Source organism: Dasypus novemcinctus, chromosome 10, assembly GCF_030445035.2.
Source record: "Dasypus novemcinctus isolate mDasNov1 chromosome 10, mDasNov1.1.hap2, whole genome shotgun sequence".
Taxonomy (NCBI): domain Eukaryota; kingdom Metazoa; phylum Chordata; class Mammalia; order Cingulata; family Dasypodidae; genus Dasypus; species Dasypus novemcinctus.
Window position 1 is genome coordinate 79083176 of NC_080682.1, and position 18636 is coordinate 79101811.

At 38.4% G+C, this 18636-nt stretch overlaps 1 protein-coding gene across 1 annotated transcript in view; it reads right to left on the reverse strand.

Annotated features, from left to right (window-relative positions):
• Positions 1–13565: 13565 nt before the first annotated feature.
• Positions 13566–18636, reverse strand: part of PDE3B (phosphodiesterase 3B) — a 260862-nt gene continuing 255791 nt past the window's right edge. Inside the window, exons 15-16 of the mRNA XM_004472520.4 lie at positions 17143–17398; positions 13566–15538 (exon numbers count right to left, since the gene is read on the reverse strand). Coding sequence (XP_004472577.2) covers positions 15324–15538; positions 17143–17398 — 471 coding nt within the window. The 3' untranslated portion in view covers positions 13566–15323. The remainder of the gene's footprint in view (positions 15539–17142; positions 17399–18636) is intronic.

Consider the following 18636-nt stretch of genomic DNA (forward strand, 5'->3'; position numbering starts at 1 on the left):
CTGGCAACTATACTAAGTTACTTTCTTTTTGTGAAGTTTGTTCCTGTGAGATGATGCAATCTAGAGAGAGAAAGGATATTTCTGACAACTTAAGCAATGCCAGAATCTAGGATTCTTGTAAAAATGAATAGAAAAAGCCAACAGCACCAGCAAAGTCAATGATGGAAAGAGCAGGGAAAAATCTTCAAAACATGAAATTTGAAAAGTAGATTTTTATGGAGAAAAATGTGTCATTACCCTTGTAGATATTTTAGAGCACTCAAAGATTATTTGCAAGACCAGTGGCTTAAAACAACCAGCAAATTCATGGTAAAAATTATCATAACAAAAGCTAATCTGGAAAGGCCATGCCATGGAGGCCAGTGATCATCCTACTCTGGTGGCATAGCCACCACAGGAACTGCTCTGTGGCTGGAGTTGGAAGCTCCATTTCTCAAAAGCAGAGTAGGAAAAGATGGTTGGACACAACCTTCAACTACTGATTAGTAAATTTGGCTGGCTAAAGTATAACCCTAAGAACAGCTAAAGTTTGAACATGTCCAAGTTAGAAAGGCCCGTAGCTGCCATTTTTACTCTGCCCTTAGCATGAGGGGAAGCTGGGCTGATTGAAAATCACCAGTGATGGTACAGACTGGCTTCTTTCCACCCAGATTGGACTGCAGCCCTAGCTGAGGCTTCAATCCCACTGCTGGCAGAGAGGAAGCTGGCAGATCCAGCACAGCCTGTCTGGGTAACTGCAGATACATTCAGCTGGCAGAGACTGAATAATCAGAAGTCTACTGGGGCAACTGCAGTCATTTTGGACCCACATGGGATAGCTGCGCACACCTGTAGCTCCATCCCTGCCCCAGGCAGGGGAATAAAGGCAGGCCTTCATCAGTCTCTCCAGGCAATTACAATCCAGGCCTGCATGACTTGGATTATTACACATGGCTGTGGCTCTGTCTCTACACCTGGCAAAGGAGAAAAGGTAGGAGAAGCTCCATGGGTCCCTGGGGAAATGTGAGCAGCTTAAGCCTCTATAGCTTATAAGCAACTACATCCAAGGCTTCTACTACACAACCAGCAAGGGAGAAAGGGCAAGAAAGCCCTAAACTAAGAAACTGCACCCAGTATAAATACATCTTTAATAGAGATGTCAAAACACAAAAATCTGCAATCTGTACCAAGAAACAGGAAGATATGGTCCAGTTAAAGGAACAAGATAAGCCTGCAGATGATGTAAAGGAGTTGAGCCAACTAATCACAGATGTTCAAACAAATCTCCTTAATAAACTCAATGAGATGGCTAAAGAGATGAAGAATATTAAGAAGACATTTGATGAGCACAAAGAAGAATTTGAAAGCATACATAGAAAAATAGCTCTTACAGGAATGAAATGTGCAATAAATGAAATAAAAAATACACTAGTCATATAACAGCAGATTTGAGGAGACAGAAGAAAGGATTGGTGAGCTTGAAGACATGTCCTCCAAAAGTGAACATACAAAAGAAGAGATGAAAAAAAAAAAAAGAGGAATTTGAACCAGTCTCAGGGAACTAAATGACAGCAAGAGATATGTAAACATATGTGTTGTGTGTGTCCCAGAAGGAGAAGAGAAGGGAAAAGGGGCAGGAGGAATATTTGAAGAAATAATGGTAGAAAATTTCCCAACCTTATTGGAGGGCATAGATATCTCTGTCTGAGAAGCACAATATACTTCCATCAAAATAAATCCAAATTGACCATCTCTGAGACATATAGTAATTAGAAGGTAAAATGTCAAAGATGAGAGAATACTGAGAGCAGCAAGTGAAAACCAATGCATAACATATAAGGGATCCCCAATAAGATTAAAGGCTGATTTCTCATCAGAAACCATAGAGGCAAGAAGACAGTGGTATGATATATTTAAGATACCACAAGAGAAAAACTTATAGCCAAGAATCTTATATTTGGCAAGATTGTCTTAAAAAATGAGGACGGGTTTAGAATATTCACAGATAAACAGAAATGGAGAGAGTTTATAACAAAGAGACTGGCCTTGCAGGAAATACTAAAGGGTGTGCTACAGTCTGAAAAGGAAAAGACAGGAGAGAGAGAGAGAGACTTGGAAGAGAGTCTAGAAATGAAGATTATGCCATTAAAAGAAACTAAAAGTCAAAAGAGTGGTGAAAATAAAATATGACAGATAAAGCCCAAATGTCAAAATGGGTGACATTTACAGTAATAACTTCAACTGTTAATGGATTAAACTCCCTAATCAAAAGACACAGACTGGACAAATGAATAAGAAAGCATGAGCCATTTATATGCTGTCTGCAAGAGACTCACCTTAGACCCAAAGATACCAATAGATTCAAAGTGAAAGGCTGGAAAAAGATATTTTACACATGTAGTAACTGAAAAAGAAAAAAAGTAGCTCTACTTATATCAGATGAAATATATTTTAAAGACAACTAGTAATGCACAATCTGAGGAGGAAGTCAGGAAAAATTTCCATTTACAATAGTGACTCAAAGAATCAAATATTTAGAAATAAACTTAACGAAGTATGTAAAGCACTTGTATTCAGAAAACTACAATTCATTGTTAAAAGAAATAAAAAATGACCTAAATAATTGGAAGAACGTTCCAAGCCCATGGATTGGAAGACTAAATATTAAGATGCCCAGCCTATCCAAATTGATATACAGCATCAAAGCAATCCTAATAAAAATTCCACCAGCATTTTTAACATAAATGAAAAACACAATTATCAATTTTATTTGGAATAGTAAGGAGTCCCAAATAGCCAGAAACATCTTAAAAAGGAAAAGTAAAGTTGAAGGACTCTCACTTCTGGACTTTAAATCATATTACCTAGCTACAGTGGTATAAACAGCATGGTACTGGCATAAAGATAGACCAGTGGAACCAAACTGATGGGTTAATAAACAGATCCTCACATCTGTGGTGAAGTGATTTTTGACAAGCCTGTCAAACCCACCCAGCTTGGGCAGAACAGACCATTCAACAAATGGTGCTGGGAGAACTGGATATCCGTACCTAAAAAAAAGAAAGAGGACCCCTATTTCAGACCTTATACAAAAATTAATTCAAAATGGATTAAACACATATTTATAAAAGCAAAAACCATAAAGCTTCGAAGAAAATGTAGGAAAACATCTTCATGACCTGGTGGTAGGTGGCAGATTCTTAAAGAAGATAAGAAGAGGGCTGAGATGGACTACTGATAAGTAATGTTTGTAGAAGTTTTCATTAACTTTACTGTAACAGTGTGGAAATGTATAGAGTTGATGGTAACTATTAGTCAGCCAAAGGGGTGCTGATGCAAAATACCAGAAATTGGTTGGTTTTTATAAAGGGTATTTAATTGGGGTAGGAGCTTACAGATACCAGGCCATAAAGCATAAGTTACTTCCCTCCCAAAGTCTGCTTTTACGTGTTGGAGCAAGATGGCTGCTGAGATCTGCAAGGGTTCAGGCTTCCTGGGTTCCTCTGGGCTCAGCGCCTCTGTTTTCTCCACAAGGTCAGCTGTAGACTATGAGGCTCTCTAGGCTTTGCCTCTGTCCACAAGGTCAGCTGTAGACTATCAGGCAAAGAGCTCTGTCTCTCTCCCTGGGGCTCCAGCTTCAGCACCAAACTCCAACATCAAAACTTCAACATCAAGAACCCTCAACTCTGTCCTTTGCCATGCCTTTTATCTTGAGTCCCCATCCACCAAGGGGCAGGGACTCAACACCCTACTGACATGGCGCAATGAAAGCCCTAATCATAACTCAATCACGCCCAGGTACAGACCAGATTACAAACATAATCCAGTATCTATTTTTGGAATTCATAACCATATCAAACTGCTATAGTAACACATTATAGTGAGTAACAATTGGTTTATAAATGGGAATGTGACTGGAAAGGGGAGTCTAGCGATATGTCAAATGAAAGAAAGCTAGAGAATAATCTAGGGACTGAATGACTATAAATCCAGAGGTGGATGAGAATTGTGGTTGATGGTACAGATGCAAGAGTGTTCTTCCATGAGCTAGAGCAGATGTATATACTATTGTAGGATGTTAGGAATGTGGAGAGGCATGGGAAAAATACAACAGGAGTGACCTGTGGACTGTGGTTAACAGCAATACTATTTATGCATCTATGCCAAAGATGTACTGAGTTGGTAATGGGGAAATATGGAAAAAGTGTACCAAATGTACGCTGTGGACCATGGTTAGTGGTAATAGTCTGATGATACTATCTCACAGTCTATAACAAATGTCCCACCACGGTGTGTTGTGTTGATGGAAGGGTGGTGTTTGGGATTTCTGCACATGAACGTGATTGTTTTTTAAGTTCACAACATCTGTAATAAAAATATATTTTTTAAAAATAGGGTGGGTTGATGGAAAAATACACCAAATGTAAGATATGGACTATAGTAAGATTTTGACAATATTCTTTCATAATTTGTAATAAATGTCTCACAACAATGCAAGGTGTTGGTGGTGGGTGATATACAGGACCCCTGTATGATATGTATATTTGCTGTGTAGGTTTACAACATTTCCTATACACTTATTGTTTATGTTCAAGTATCAATAAAAGTTTTTAAAAAAAATATGGTTGGTTGAGTGGAAAATACACCAAAGATAAGATACATTGTTTAGTAGTAATATTTTTTTAAATTATTTATTTATTTTTTAAAATTACATTAAAAAAATATGAGGTCCCATTCAACACCACCGCCCCCACCCCCCGCTCTCCCCAGAGCAACACTCTCTCCAATCATTGTGACACATCCATTGCACCTGGTAAGTACATCTCTGAGCATCACTGCACCCCATAGTCAATGGTCCACATCATAGCCCACACTCTCCCACGTTCCATCCAGTGGGCCCTGGGGGGATCTACAATGTCCCGTAATTGTCCATGAAGCACCACCCAGGACATCTCCTCGTCCCGAAAACGCCTCCACATCTCATCTCTTCCTCCCATTCCCCAAACCCAGCAGCCACCATGGCTACCCTTCCCACACCCATTCCACATTTTCTCTGTGGACACTGGATTGGTTGTGTCCATTGCACATCTATGTCAAGTGGGGGCTTAGATTCCACATGGATACTGGATGCACTCCTCCTGCTTTCAGTTGTAGACACTCTAGGCTCCATGGTGTGGTGGTTGACCTTCTTCAACTCGATGTTAGCTGAGTGGGGGTAAGTCCAATAAATCAAAGTGTAGGAGCCGGTCTGTTGAGGCTCTGGGCCTGGGTGTCATATTATCAGTCCAGAGATTCAAATCCCCTAAATATATCTAAAACCCCAGCACCAACTACAATTCCAATAAAGTAGCATGCAAGTCTTTGTGAAAAGAGATCCCCTCTGAGTCCAATTCCATCATGCAGAAACACCAGCTCCAAAGAAGGGCCATCTGCCATGGCAGTGAACCCCATCTGCCATGACCATAGAACCCGTGGGTCTCTTTATTCCTCAAAAGAACCAATACCTGGGGTTGTATCTACTTTATCTGTCTCTCAGACTCTGCTCAGTTGTGCATAAGGGCATTCCTTCTGACAACCTCCAGACTCTTTTTTAGAGACTCATAGCCTTATATTCTCATTTCTCCTTTCCATTTCCCCCTTACATTAGGTCAAACAGCATTTTGAAGTCATGTTATTATATGTAGACAGGGATATTCTGCTGATCCGTGTTGAACCTTTAATTCAAGGTCCTTTTCTAGTTGCATCTTCAGCTGGTATGTGGTAGTGATCCCTCGGTGCCAGGGAGGCTCATCCCCGGGTGTCATGTCCTGCGCTGGGGGGAATGCACTGCATCTACATGCTGAGTTTGGCTGTGAGAGTGGCCACATTTGAGTAACATGAAGGCTGTCAGGAGGAAACTCCCAGGCACAGTGCTACTCTAGGCCTTATTCTTATTGCAGGTGTATAGGCTCAAAAGCATAGCCATTAGTATCAGGAGCCCACTGTTTGGGCCCTCCTTCCTTCCTCGTTCTTGCCGTTGCACCTGGGGGACTGCCACTGCTCCCCCAGGGTCCACGACAGTGACCCCCCGGCCAGGGGCCCAGTACCCCCCCAGCTGTTGTTTTTAATTGTTTCCACTATGAGTATATCTAGACATTACTATATACCCTGGGCATATGCCCTGTACAACTCCCTGTCAACCATATATATCCTGTCAATAACATCCTATATCAGTATTCCTCCACTGCCATTGTTGAACCACTCTGTGATCCAAAACTTCCTGTAAAGTGAATCCCAACATAATGTCAGCTTCACAAGAGTCTTAGATCACTGAAATTCATATATACAATATACAGTACTTCCCCAGATTCACCATAAAACCTTTTCCCTTCCACAGCGATAATCTCTTAACTTGTTCATATCATATTTCCTGAAACTGATGAACATATTCCGAGACAATAGCTTTCAAACAAGATGACATCTGTGCTTATTATGTGGTCCATACTTCAGGTTGTACAGTTTTCTAAATTTTTTAGTTATCCTATGTTTTGCCTTATGGTTTACATTATTAGTCTGTCGTCCCCTATATGTTTTTGGTTTTAATATTACATGTTTTATATTCATCTTCGTGTACTCTCACAAAACTCTCTTGCCCCCATATTTACCTTGGTTCCATCCATTCCACATCCATTTTCCCCTCCCCTTGGGGCCCACAATGCCAGCCAATCTCCATTTCCTGAGAAGCCATGTCCAGAGATACTTGCAGCAGTATTCAGGGCCTGACTTTCTCAACTGCCCTAATGCCCTGGGAGCCATCCTTTCTCACTAGAGATACAGTTCTATTTGACGGCATTAGTCCTCCCCAGGATGTGGGTCCACCCCAACTCTCACTTCTTGGGTCTCTTCCCAATGGTACAACCCACCTTGGCAAAATGAGCCTTCAGCTATTCGCCCAGAGTCCATCCCACATCAGACCATACCCCCTGAGCATCCTAAACAGGTAACCCTCCTACTTATACTTTGATACGATTTTCTCAACATTTTGTTCTCAACGAACACCTGATACTCTCCCATGTTTGTATGTTGCCCCTCCCTCCCCCCAATTTTTGGACAATATTACCCCTCTGCCCATCCCCAGCCCCCCTCAAACCCACAAAGCCCCACCCGAAGGTAACCTCTTGCCCCCATTTTGTCCCTTCTTTGTGCTCATACTTACTGCCAGCTCATCACAGATTCCACCCCTACAGACGTTAACTCACATCCTTCCTCCACCCCCCAATTTCCTGTAAGCCTCTTTTCTGGAGTCTAGCTCTCTGAGGCAGTTTGCTTATTTCATATCATTGAGGTCATGTAGTATTTGTCCTTCAATGCCTGGGTTGCTTCACTCAACATAAGATACTCAAGGTTCATCCATGTTATCACGTGTGATTGTAGTGTATTTGTTCTAACAGCCGAGTAGTATTCCATTGTGTGTATATACCACATTTTATTGATCCACTCGTCTGTTGATGGACATTTGGATTGATTCCAACTTTTGGCGATAGTAAACAATGCTGCTATGAACATTGGTGTACATATATATCTGTTTGTGTCCTTGTTTTCAGTTCTGATGGGTATATACCCAGCAGTGGTATTGCTGGGTCATATGGCAAATCTATGGTTAGTTTTTTGAGAAACCGCCAAACTGTCCTCCAGAATGGTTGGATCCTTCTGCATTCCCACCAGCAGTGGATGAGTGTTCCCCTTTCTTCACATCCTCTCCAGCATTTGTATTCTTCTGTTTTTTTCATAGCTGCCAATCTTATGGGAGTAAGATGGTATCTCATTGTAGTTTTGATTTGCATTTCCCTGATAGCTAGAGATTTGGAGCATTTTTTCATGTGCTTTTTAGCCATTTGCATTTCTTCTTTGGAGAAGTGTCTGTTTAAATCTTTTTCCCATTTTTTAAATGGGTTGTTTAGCTTTTTGTTTTCAAGATTTATGAGTTCTTTATATATGAAAGTTATAAGCCTCTTATCAGATATATGGTTGCCAAATATTTTCTCCCATTGTGTGGGTTCCCTTTTTACTTTCTTGACAAACTCCTTGGAGGTGCAGAAGGCTTTCATTTTGAGGAAGTCCCATTTATCTATTTGTTCTTTTGCTGCTCGTGCTTTTGGTGTGATATTCATGAAGCCATTTCCTATTACAAGGTCCTGTAGATGTTTCCCTACACTGCTTTCCAAGATCTTTATGGTCTTGGCTCTTATATTTAGGTCTTTGATCCATCTTGAGTTGATCTTTGTATAAGGTGTGAGATGGTAATCCTCTTTCATTCTTCTACATATGGCTATCCAGTTCTCCAGGCACCATTTGTTGAATAGGCCATTCTCTCGCAGTTGAGAGGGTTTGGTGGCTTTATCGAATATTATATGGCTATATACATGAGGTTCTATATCTGAACTTTCAATTCGATTCCATTGGTCTGTGTGTCTCTCCTTATGCCAGTACCATGCTGTTTTCACTACTGTAGCTTTGTAGTATGTTTTGAAGTCAGGAAGTGTGATTCCTCCTATTTCGTTTTTCTTTTTCAATATGTCTTTGGCTATTCGGGGCCTCTTTCCTTTCCAAATAAATTTCATAGTTAGTTTTTCTAGTTCCTTAAAGAAGGCTGTGTTGATTTTTATTGGGATTGCATTGAATGTGTAGATCAGTTTTGGTAGGATAGACATCTTAATAATATTCAGTCTTCCTATCCATGAACAAGGAATATTCTTCCATTTATTTAGGTCTTCTTTGATTTCCTTGAACAATCTTGTATAGTTCTCGATGTATAAGTTTTTTACCTCTTTAGTTAAATTTATTCCTAAGTATCTGATTTTTTAAATTTACTATTGTGAATGGTATTTGTTTCTTGATTTCCTCCTGATCTTGCTCATTATTGGTGTACAGAAATGCTACTGATTTTTGCGCATTGATCTTAAAACCTGCAACTTTGCTGAACTCATTTATGAGTTCTAGAAGCTTTGTTGTAGATCTCTCAGGGTTTTCTATGTATAGGATCATGTCATCTGCAAATAATGAAATTTTGACTTCTTCCCTTCCAATTTGAATGCCTTTTATATCTGGTTCTTGCCTCAGTGCTCGTGCAAGTACTTCCAAGACAATGTTAAATAGGAGTGGAGACAATGGGCATCCTTGTCTTGTTCCTGAGTTTAGAGGGAAGGATTTCAGGATTTCGCCATTGTAAACAATGTTGGCTGTAGGTTTTTCATATATACTCTTTATCATGTTCAAAAAGTTTCCTTGTATTCCGATCTTTTGGAGTGTTTTTATCAAGAAGGGGTGCTGTGTTTTGTCAAATGCCTTTTCTGCATCTATAATCATGTGATTTTTTTCCTTCAATCTGTTTATATGGTGTATCACATTAATTGATTTTATGTTGAACCATCCTTGCATACCTGGAATAAATCCCACTTGGTCATGGTGTATAATTTGTTTAATGTGTTGTTGAATACGATTAGCAAGTATTTTGTTAAGTATTTTTGCATCTAGGTTCATTAGAGAAATTGGTCTGTAATTTTCCTTTCTTGTGGTGTCTTTGTTTGCCTTTGGTACTAGGATAATGTTGGCCTCATAGAAGGAGTTCGGCAATGTTCCTTCTGTTTCAATTTTTTGGAATAGTTTCAACAGGATTGGTGTTAGTTCTTTCCGGAATGTTTTGTAGAATTCACCTGTGAAGCCATCTGGCCCTGGGCTCTTCTTAGTTGGGAGATTTTTAATGACTGATTCTATCTCTTTGCTTATGATTGGCTTGTTAAGATCCTCAATTTCTTCTTTCGTCAATATGGGCTGCTAATGTGTTTCTAGGAATTTGTCCATTTCCTCTAAATTGTCATTTTTGTTGGAATATAGTTTTTCAAAGTATCCTTTTATGATAGTCTTTATTTCTGTGGGGTCAGTGGTGATATCACCTTTCTCATTTCTTATTTTGTGTATTTGCATCTTTTTTCTTTTTTTCTTTGTTAGTCTCACTAAAGGTTTGTCAATTTTGTTGATCTTCTCAAAAAACCAGCTCTTGTTCTTGTTTATTTTTTCAAGTGCTTTCTTATTTTCTATTTCATTTAGTTCTGCTCTTATCTTTGTTATTTCCTTCTTTCTTCTTCCTGTTGGGTTACTTTGTTGTTGTTTTTCTAATTCCGTCAAAAGTGCAGTTAGTTCTTCAATTTTTGCTTTCTTCTTTTTTGATATGTGAATTTATGGCTATAAATTTCCCTCTCAGTACTGCTTATGCTGCATCCCATAAATTTTGGTATGTTGTGTTATCGTTATCATTTGATTCAAGGTAGTCATTGATTTCTTTTGAGAGTTCCTCTTTGACCCACTGTTTTTCTAAGAGTGTGCTGTTTAATTTCCAAATCGTGGTGTGGAGTCTGGCCCTCCGTCCCTTGTAAATTTCCAGCTTCACTCCACTGTGATCAGAGATATTGTTTTGTATGATTTCAATCTTTCTGAACTCATTAAGCCTTTCTTTGTGGCCTAGCATATGGTCTATCTTGGAGAATGTTCCATGTGCACTTGAGAAAAATGTATATCCTGCTGTGTTTGGGTGTAATGATCTATATATGTCTATTAGATCCAGCTCTTCTAGTATACTGTTCAAATGTTTTCTTTAGTGATTCTCTTTTGAGATGTTCTGTCCAGATTTGATAGTGGTGTATTAAAATCCCCCACTATAATTGTAGATGCATCTATTTTTTCACTTAGTTTTTCCAGCGTTTGTCTCACGTATTTAGAGGCACCCTTGTTAGGAGCATAAATATTTATGATCTTTCGATGTTCTTGACAGATTGTCCCTTTCACTAAAATGTAGTATCCTTCTTTGTCTCTCACAATTGTTTCGCATTTAAAGTCTATTCTGTCTGATATTAATATAGCTACTCCTGCCTTTTTTTGGTTGTTGTTTGCTTGTATGATTGTTTTCCAGCCATTCACTTTCAACCTCCATGAGTCTCTGGGTCTAAGATGTGTCTCTTGTAGACAGCATATAGATGGGTCATATTTCCTTATCCAGTGTCCCAGTCTGAATCTTTTGATAGGTGAGTTTAGTCCGTTGACATTCAGTGTTATTACATTCAGAGATTTTTTGTGGTAGCCATATTTTGGTTGGATTTGTGTTTGTTATATTTTGTTTGTAATATTTTATTTTCCCCTTCTATTTTTGTCATTTTTGTTGCTCTTACACTCTCCTCCATCTCTGTCCTGTTTTTTTTCTTTCTTCCTGCAGAACTCCCTTAAGAATTTCTTGAAGGGGAGGTTTCTTGTTGATATACTCTTTCAGTTTCTGTTTATCTGTGAATATTTTGAACTCTCCATCATTTTTGAATGCTAGTTTAGCTGAATAGAGTATTCTTGGTTGGAAATTTTTTTCCCTTAGTACCTTGACTATATCATACCACTGCCTTCTTGCCTCCATCATTTCAGATGAGAAATCAGCACTTAATCTTATGGAGCTTCCCTTGTATGTGATGGTTTTCTTTTCTCTTGCTGCTTTTAGAATTTTCTCTTTGTCTTGAGCATTGGATAATTTGACAAGTATATGTCTTGGGGCGGGCCTGTTGGGGTTTATGACCAGTGGAGTGCGCTGTGCTTCTTGGATATGTATATCTGTCTCTTTCAGTAGATTTGGGAAGTTTTCAGTCATTATTTCCTGCAACACTCCTTCTGACCCCTTTCCCTTCTCTTCTCCTTCTGGAATGCCTATAATACGTATGTTTGAGCGTTTTGCATTATCATTCAGGTCCCTAAGTCCTATCTGGATTTTTTCTACCTTTTTATTAACCACTTCTACTATCTGTTTGATTTCCAATGTACTGTCTTCCACATCACTAATTCTCTGCTCTGCCTCTTCTAGTCTGCTGATATTTGCTGCAAGTGTATTTTTGATTTCTTGAATTGTGGTGTTCATTTCCATCATATGTTATTTTTTTGCGCATGTCTGCAATTTCCCCTCCAAGTGTTGTCTTCATGTTGTTAACCTCTTTCATTACTTCATCAAATTTGTCAGTGATAAATGTTCTGAGATCTTTCATTGCTTGTGTGAAGATCTGCTCCCCTTCCTGATTTTTAGTTTGTTGATTGGATTCAGCCATGTTTTCCTGATTACTGGTTTGGTTTGTAGATTTTTGTTGCTGTCTTGTCATCATTTTTTCTTGATGGGTTTAATCAGTTCCTTAGCTTCTTTGTCTAGTCTTGGAGATTAATTAGCTGTTGTTTTTGCGTAAGTGTTATATCTTCTCTTTGTCCCTTTGTTCTTCTTATTCCAATTTCTTATTGCTGGTTAAGTTCACTTCCCTCCAAATCGATGTCCAGACACCTCCGGACCAGCAAAATTCCCGAAACAGCCCGGTCCCAAAGAGTCTCCAACGCCGCCCAGCCGATTCCCCACAGGAGCTAGTAACCAGGAAGTTCACTCAGCCGCCATCTTGCTCTCTCCATCTAGTAGTAATATTTTGAGGATGCTCTTTCATCATTTGTTAAAAATGTTTCACAACAATGCAAGGTATTGGTGGTAGGGTGAGGTATGAGAGCCCTGTATGATGTTATGCATGTTTGTTTTGTAAGTTTACAAGTTTTACTATACACTTATTGTTTATGTTTATGTATGAGTGACATATTGCAATACATTTTTAATGAAAAAAATTAAATGAAATTAAACTCTCAAAAAAAATAATAATTTAGTTGTAATCAAAATAGGAACTGTGATGACTTAATGGCAATTTTCATGTAAAAGTCCATTTAATAGCAGTATATATACTCAATGCACTCTTATATTCATTTCTTATAATTATGAATTTAAAAGGTTCAGCAAGGATATCTTTCAGTGTTTCTTTGGGCTCTTTTTGATGTGCATTAATTATTTAGCAAGGGTTATATCTTTAACTTCAACATTTAGTAAATTAAAATTATTTAAAAATGAATTCCCAGTAATGGTATTTTTAATAGAATAAAAACATACATTTAAAAAATTCTCCCTGCCCCCACCACCACCTGTGTTCGCTATCTGTTCTCTGTGTCTACTTGCTGTGTGTTCTTCTGTATCTGCTTGTCTTCTCTTCCTGTCTTCTCTTTAGGACCTCCAATGTGGGAAGGAGGCACTCTATTGCTTGAGCCACCTCAGCTCCCTGGTTTGTTGTGTCTCTTATTGTCTTTCCTCTGTGTCTCTTTTTTGTCATGTTATCTTGTTGTTTTAGCTTGTGGCATGGGCCAGCTCTCCGAGGCGTGGGCCAGCTTGTCTTCACCAGGAGGCCCCAAGAACCAAACCCAGGAACCCCCCTTATGGTAGACAGGAGCCCAATCATTTGAGCTACATCCGCTTCTCCATACTTATTGTAAGAAAATAAAAATATATTCTAAAGAATCCCCAAAACGTCAACAATATATAAACCAGAGAAATATGATTGAGTCTCATGATGTATACATGCATCTGTGTGAATTTAAAAAAATACACTTACATGTATTCTGCAGTAGAGGAAGCAATAGCAGAAATACACTTATGAGTAAGAAAAATGTACTCTAAAAGAAACATAAGCATGAGATATATACATTATAAGTGTAAACTCAATAAATTACCGTTAAAATTTTATTACTCAGTATATGGTGGGACTGGTTTACAGATTATGAGGCAATGACAGTGTGAGTGGCAAGAAGAAACTCAGCACTCAATGTATCTAATAAAGCTTAGTGATCCATTAAATATGACTATATGCAGGATCAAAAATTCCAACACTTCCATTGATCTTTGATATCTTTCAGATTAAGCCAATGTTCTAGATAGGTAAGAAACTGCTTGCCAATATCATACTTCAAAGGAATTACCTTGGGAAATTAATTTTCACTGTCAACAAAAGCTTCACAGATCCACAAGTAGTATATTCTGATATGGATTCCAAGAATAATGGAAAATGTTAGTCTACCATCTTGCTATCATCTTGGTAGTTCTTTACATCATTAGATATTTTCACTAAAGTACATATCAAGTTTATAAACATTGTAAATATGGCCCATTTTCTTTAGAATAATCTTAATTATGGTTATTTAACCATTTGTTTTTGTGTGAAATGATTTACTAACATATTCAGATTTGTTCTATAAAAACTATAGTCCCACCATTTACTTCATCACAGAAATCAGACTTGCAGTTGGACTCTAGACGTACTGAGTAGTCATAGGTAAGTTTAGTCATATAACCTTGAGTCAGAGGGAAATTAAAAAAAGGTGACAGTCAGTTTTATAATAACTAAACAAATGGTATCTAAAATATGGATCTAAAACTAACTCCATGTTCCAATTATTCATTCAATATGTGTGTGCTTTGGGGTTCAGTATATTTCTTTTGTTTTTTTTAATCTTGATTTTGAATTAATGCAAAAGACATATGTTCTTTTCCTTGGCTTTAATTACCTCAAATTTATCTAAGAAGAGAGAAAATGATGCTTATTTCATAAAAGTTTAACACAATATTAGGACAAATTTTTTTCTTCTGACAATTCTGTGCTGTTTATTTTAACTATGTTTAAAAACGCTAATCCTGAGCAAAAGTAAAAATAAGAACAGTTTTTCTTAAAGAATAAAATTCCTTCATTGTTTAACCTAAACAGCTTTAAAATTCTACCATGAAACAAAGTCAATTAAGATTGGAATTCAGACTTCTGATGTCCATGGCAAACCTGAATACTCTGAGTGGAAATAAAACACAAATAGTAGATAAGACACAACAGTAAAAAGCATCAGAAATTGATGCACCTGGATTTTGTTAAATATAACAAAGGTCACTCAGTCCTTCATAGATAAACAGCTAGGAGATCAGCACTGAACAGTGGATTGCATTGAGCAAAGATCCCTCAGAAAGGCAGCAATGGTTTCCTTTCTAGATAGGCATAGACTTTTTCATTTTTCAAAACATTCAAATACATAAAAGACACGTGGAAATATAATATGAATCCTGTTCTCATAAAAGCAAAAAGTTCTGGCCACTTTGAAAACTGAATTAAGTCGTTTAACTTCTTTTTAGTTATAGCTACTCTCATGAAAAATAAGAGCTCACTATTTAGCAAAGCAGCATTATGGCAGAGTATTTATACACCAGTGAAGGCATTAAGTAAGGGCTTTGCAACATGGGTCAACTCAAGCCAAGGTCTAAGAATAATTTCCTAGTCTATGTGGTGAAAGTGCATAGGAGTGGGAAACTGCCGGCACAGCAAGGATCCTCTCACAGTATTAAGGGCTGCCCACATGGGAATGGGTCAGCTGAAAGCACAGTGAAAACGAGGCACTGATTTCTGACACTGGGTACATCCCTCAGGACTTCTTCAGTATGCCCTTTCTTATTCAAACTGTCGCTCTTCCTCTTCATCTGCTTCTTCAATGACCTGAATCTCATCTACTTGAGGTAGGGAGGAATTCTCCACCTGCAGTTTATTCCCATCAGCTTTACGTTTTTCTTCTTCCTCTATGATTTCCTTCCACATCTTGTGGTTTTCAGTGAGGTGGTGCATTAGTTGACAGAATATTCGTCGTCTACCTTTCCTTCTTTGTGGTTCTGTGAAATTTAAAACATACATTCTTAATCATAACAATATGATTCAATCATTCATTCAACAAATATCTGAGTACCTACCATATTCCACGTACTTATCTAACCACTAAGGTTAGAGAAGAAACCAGTAAGATAAGAATAATCCATGCTCTTATGGAGCTCACATTCTAGTGGAAAGACTTAAGACAAGCAAATAAAAAGGAAAATATGAGCATGTTAGATGATATTACATGTTATGGGTAAAAATAAAACAGAGAAGGGGATTAGAGAATGCTGAGGTAGGGCAAGGGGAAGATGGTGCTGAAATTTCAAATGAATAATAATGCAAAGTTGATAAACAGCTTGTTTAAAATTTTTTAAGATATTGAATCAAACACAATTGCCAAAATTCTGGTGAATATAAATAATTGTTAAAAACCAGTCAACCTTTCCAAGTTGACACTCAAATGGCAATGGCTTAATATTATTGTTTCCTATACTAATTCTAAGTACAAAGCATGTGTGTGTGTGTGTGTGTTGGGGGGGAATCGTTGTAATCACCATAGCCGATTTATAGTGTGCTTGGAAAACAGTCAAAAATCTAGCTAGACAAAATTTAAATTCCACTTAAAAATAAAGGATAGAAGTGGATTTGGCTCAGTGGACAGGGTGTCCGTCTACCACATGGGAGGTCTGCGGTTCAAACCCTGGGCCTCCTTAACCCGTGTGGAGCTGGCCCACGTGCAGTGCTGATGCACGCAAGGAGTGCTGTGCCACGCAGGGGTTTCCCCCTGCGTAGGGGAGCCCCATGTGCAAGGAGTGCGCCCCGTAAGGAGAGCTGCCCAGCACAAAAGAAAGTGCAGCCTGCCCAGGAATGGCACCATATGTGTGGAGAGCTGACACAACAAGATGGCACAACAAAAAGAAACACAGATTCCTGGTGCTGCTGATAAGATAGAAGCTGTCACAGAAGAACACACAGCAAATGGACACAGAAAGCAGACAACTGGGGGTGGGGGGAGGTGGGGAAGGGGATAGAAATAAATTGAAAAAATAAATCTTTAAAAAAGAAAAAGAAAAAAATAAAGGACAGATAACTGATTTCATTCACAATTACACAAGCAATTTTCATTTTCTATTTGTATTTGCTGCCTTATATAGAAAAATTTGTCACCACAGTTTGGTAATCCAGCATACCAAAACTGAGTTCTCTAGTTAAAGTCAAGGAATGTGTTTTTCCTTTTCTCCTCACTGTATTGATCCATTTCTTAAGTTTATGTAAGGGCAGATTTGCAGGCTGCTTTGGAGGTTGTGCTCTTCAGCTGCCTGGCAAAAGGAGGTGAGGTGAAGGAGAACTAGCTACTAAGACCCACCCACCTCACATGTTCTGATGTGACGACACCATGGAGAGGTGGAGCCTGTTGAAGAGCACTGGCTAGAGCACAGCCCCTCAAGTGATATGACTCTGAGATGTGGTAAAAATGCTTGCTGCGTGTCAGCATTAGCACAGTAACCAGCATACAGTAGTTACTCAAAATATGACTACTAAATCAGAGACCCAAATCCAAATTAAATGAAAATCTGCAGTTAATAACACTAAAGAAATGATAGTATCCCTGCATACTTACTAGAATTTAGATTGTCTTCCATTTCCTCATCATCTGTATCTAATTCTTGACCATCTTCTTCCTCATCACCACTTTCAGTATCATCATTCTCTTCTGCTTCAATCCACTGACCCGGTAGCAAACCAGCAGCATCATAGGAGTTACACAGGGGACCCACTATGTGGGTGATAAAAGATTCTTGGAGTTTTGCTAGTTGAGGATAAGAACGATCCATGAAAGGACTAATGGGCAGACCAAGATTTGCTTCTTCATCTCCCTGAATATTTTAAAAAAGAAGAGTAAATTTTTAACTATTGAAAGCATAACCAATGAGCTTTGCTGTTAAAATTATCTTGAGGTTTTTCATCATAATCTACATAAAATAATTTTTACAAAGAAACATCAATGAATTTAATTATCATTGCAACTGTAAGAATTTTTTAATACTTGAAAAATCCTAAGACTTTGTTCTCACACTCTTTCCATATCAATCAGTGTGGATGCTATTCAGTTAACAAGAAAATACACATCTTTTAAAATATGTAATAGCAATTTTACTAATAATCTACAAATTCTGTAATGTAAATTGTAGAGTCTCCTTCTCTTAAGGGGAAATCATATAATACAAACTTTTTTTTTGTTGTTATTTTAGCTATATCTCAACTTTGCAAGTGCTTCTCAAACCTGCCCCCCCCCCCTTTTTTTTGGAGGGACTGGGGATTGAACCAGGGACCTAGTATATGTGAAGCATGTGCTCAGCTACTGAGCTACAACCACTTTGGGTTTTTGTTTGTTTGTTTTTGTTAGCAGCAGAACCACTTAACCTAATAAATCTAAATCAGAAAAAGCAACATATGAGATAAACAGAAGTAGAGGTACTGTGGTTGAGGTAAGGATTCTGGACTGCCCAAGTATCTGTACAACTGCCTACCCTCAGATACCTTTCCAACAGTGGCTTCTAGGGTTCTGGAGAGCTCAATTTGAGATGAGACAGTAGTGGTTTCAAAACTTGTTTTTGCCACTTTTAAGTCCCTGTGATTTTGGTAAGTTGTATGCCTAATTTCTTCATGTGTAAAATTTGAATAATAACTATCTTATAGGGATGCTATGAGGGTGAAAGGCAATATTATATGAAGTGCTGAGCATTCCTTAGATGGTACTATTAATATGTGAATATCTAATGTCTGAACTGACTGTGGATGAATACTCTCCAAAATGCACAAAGTCTGCAGGGAAGCAGTGTCTATCTGTGATGAGCCAATATGGCCTTGAGGGAACAACCAGAAACTGTTCCAGTAATTAAAACAGCCGGGGGAAGTGGATGTGGCTCAAGTAATAGGGCTTCCATCTACTATATGGGAGGACCTGGGTTCAACCCTGGGGCCTTCTGGTGAAAAAGAAGACAAGAAAAGCATGCCCATGCAGTGAGCGGGTGCCTATGCTAGTGCTTGCATGGTGAGCCAGTGCCCGTACAAGTGAATCACGCAGCAAGATGATGACACATCCGAAGAGAGA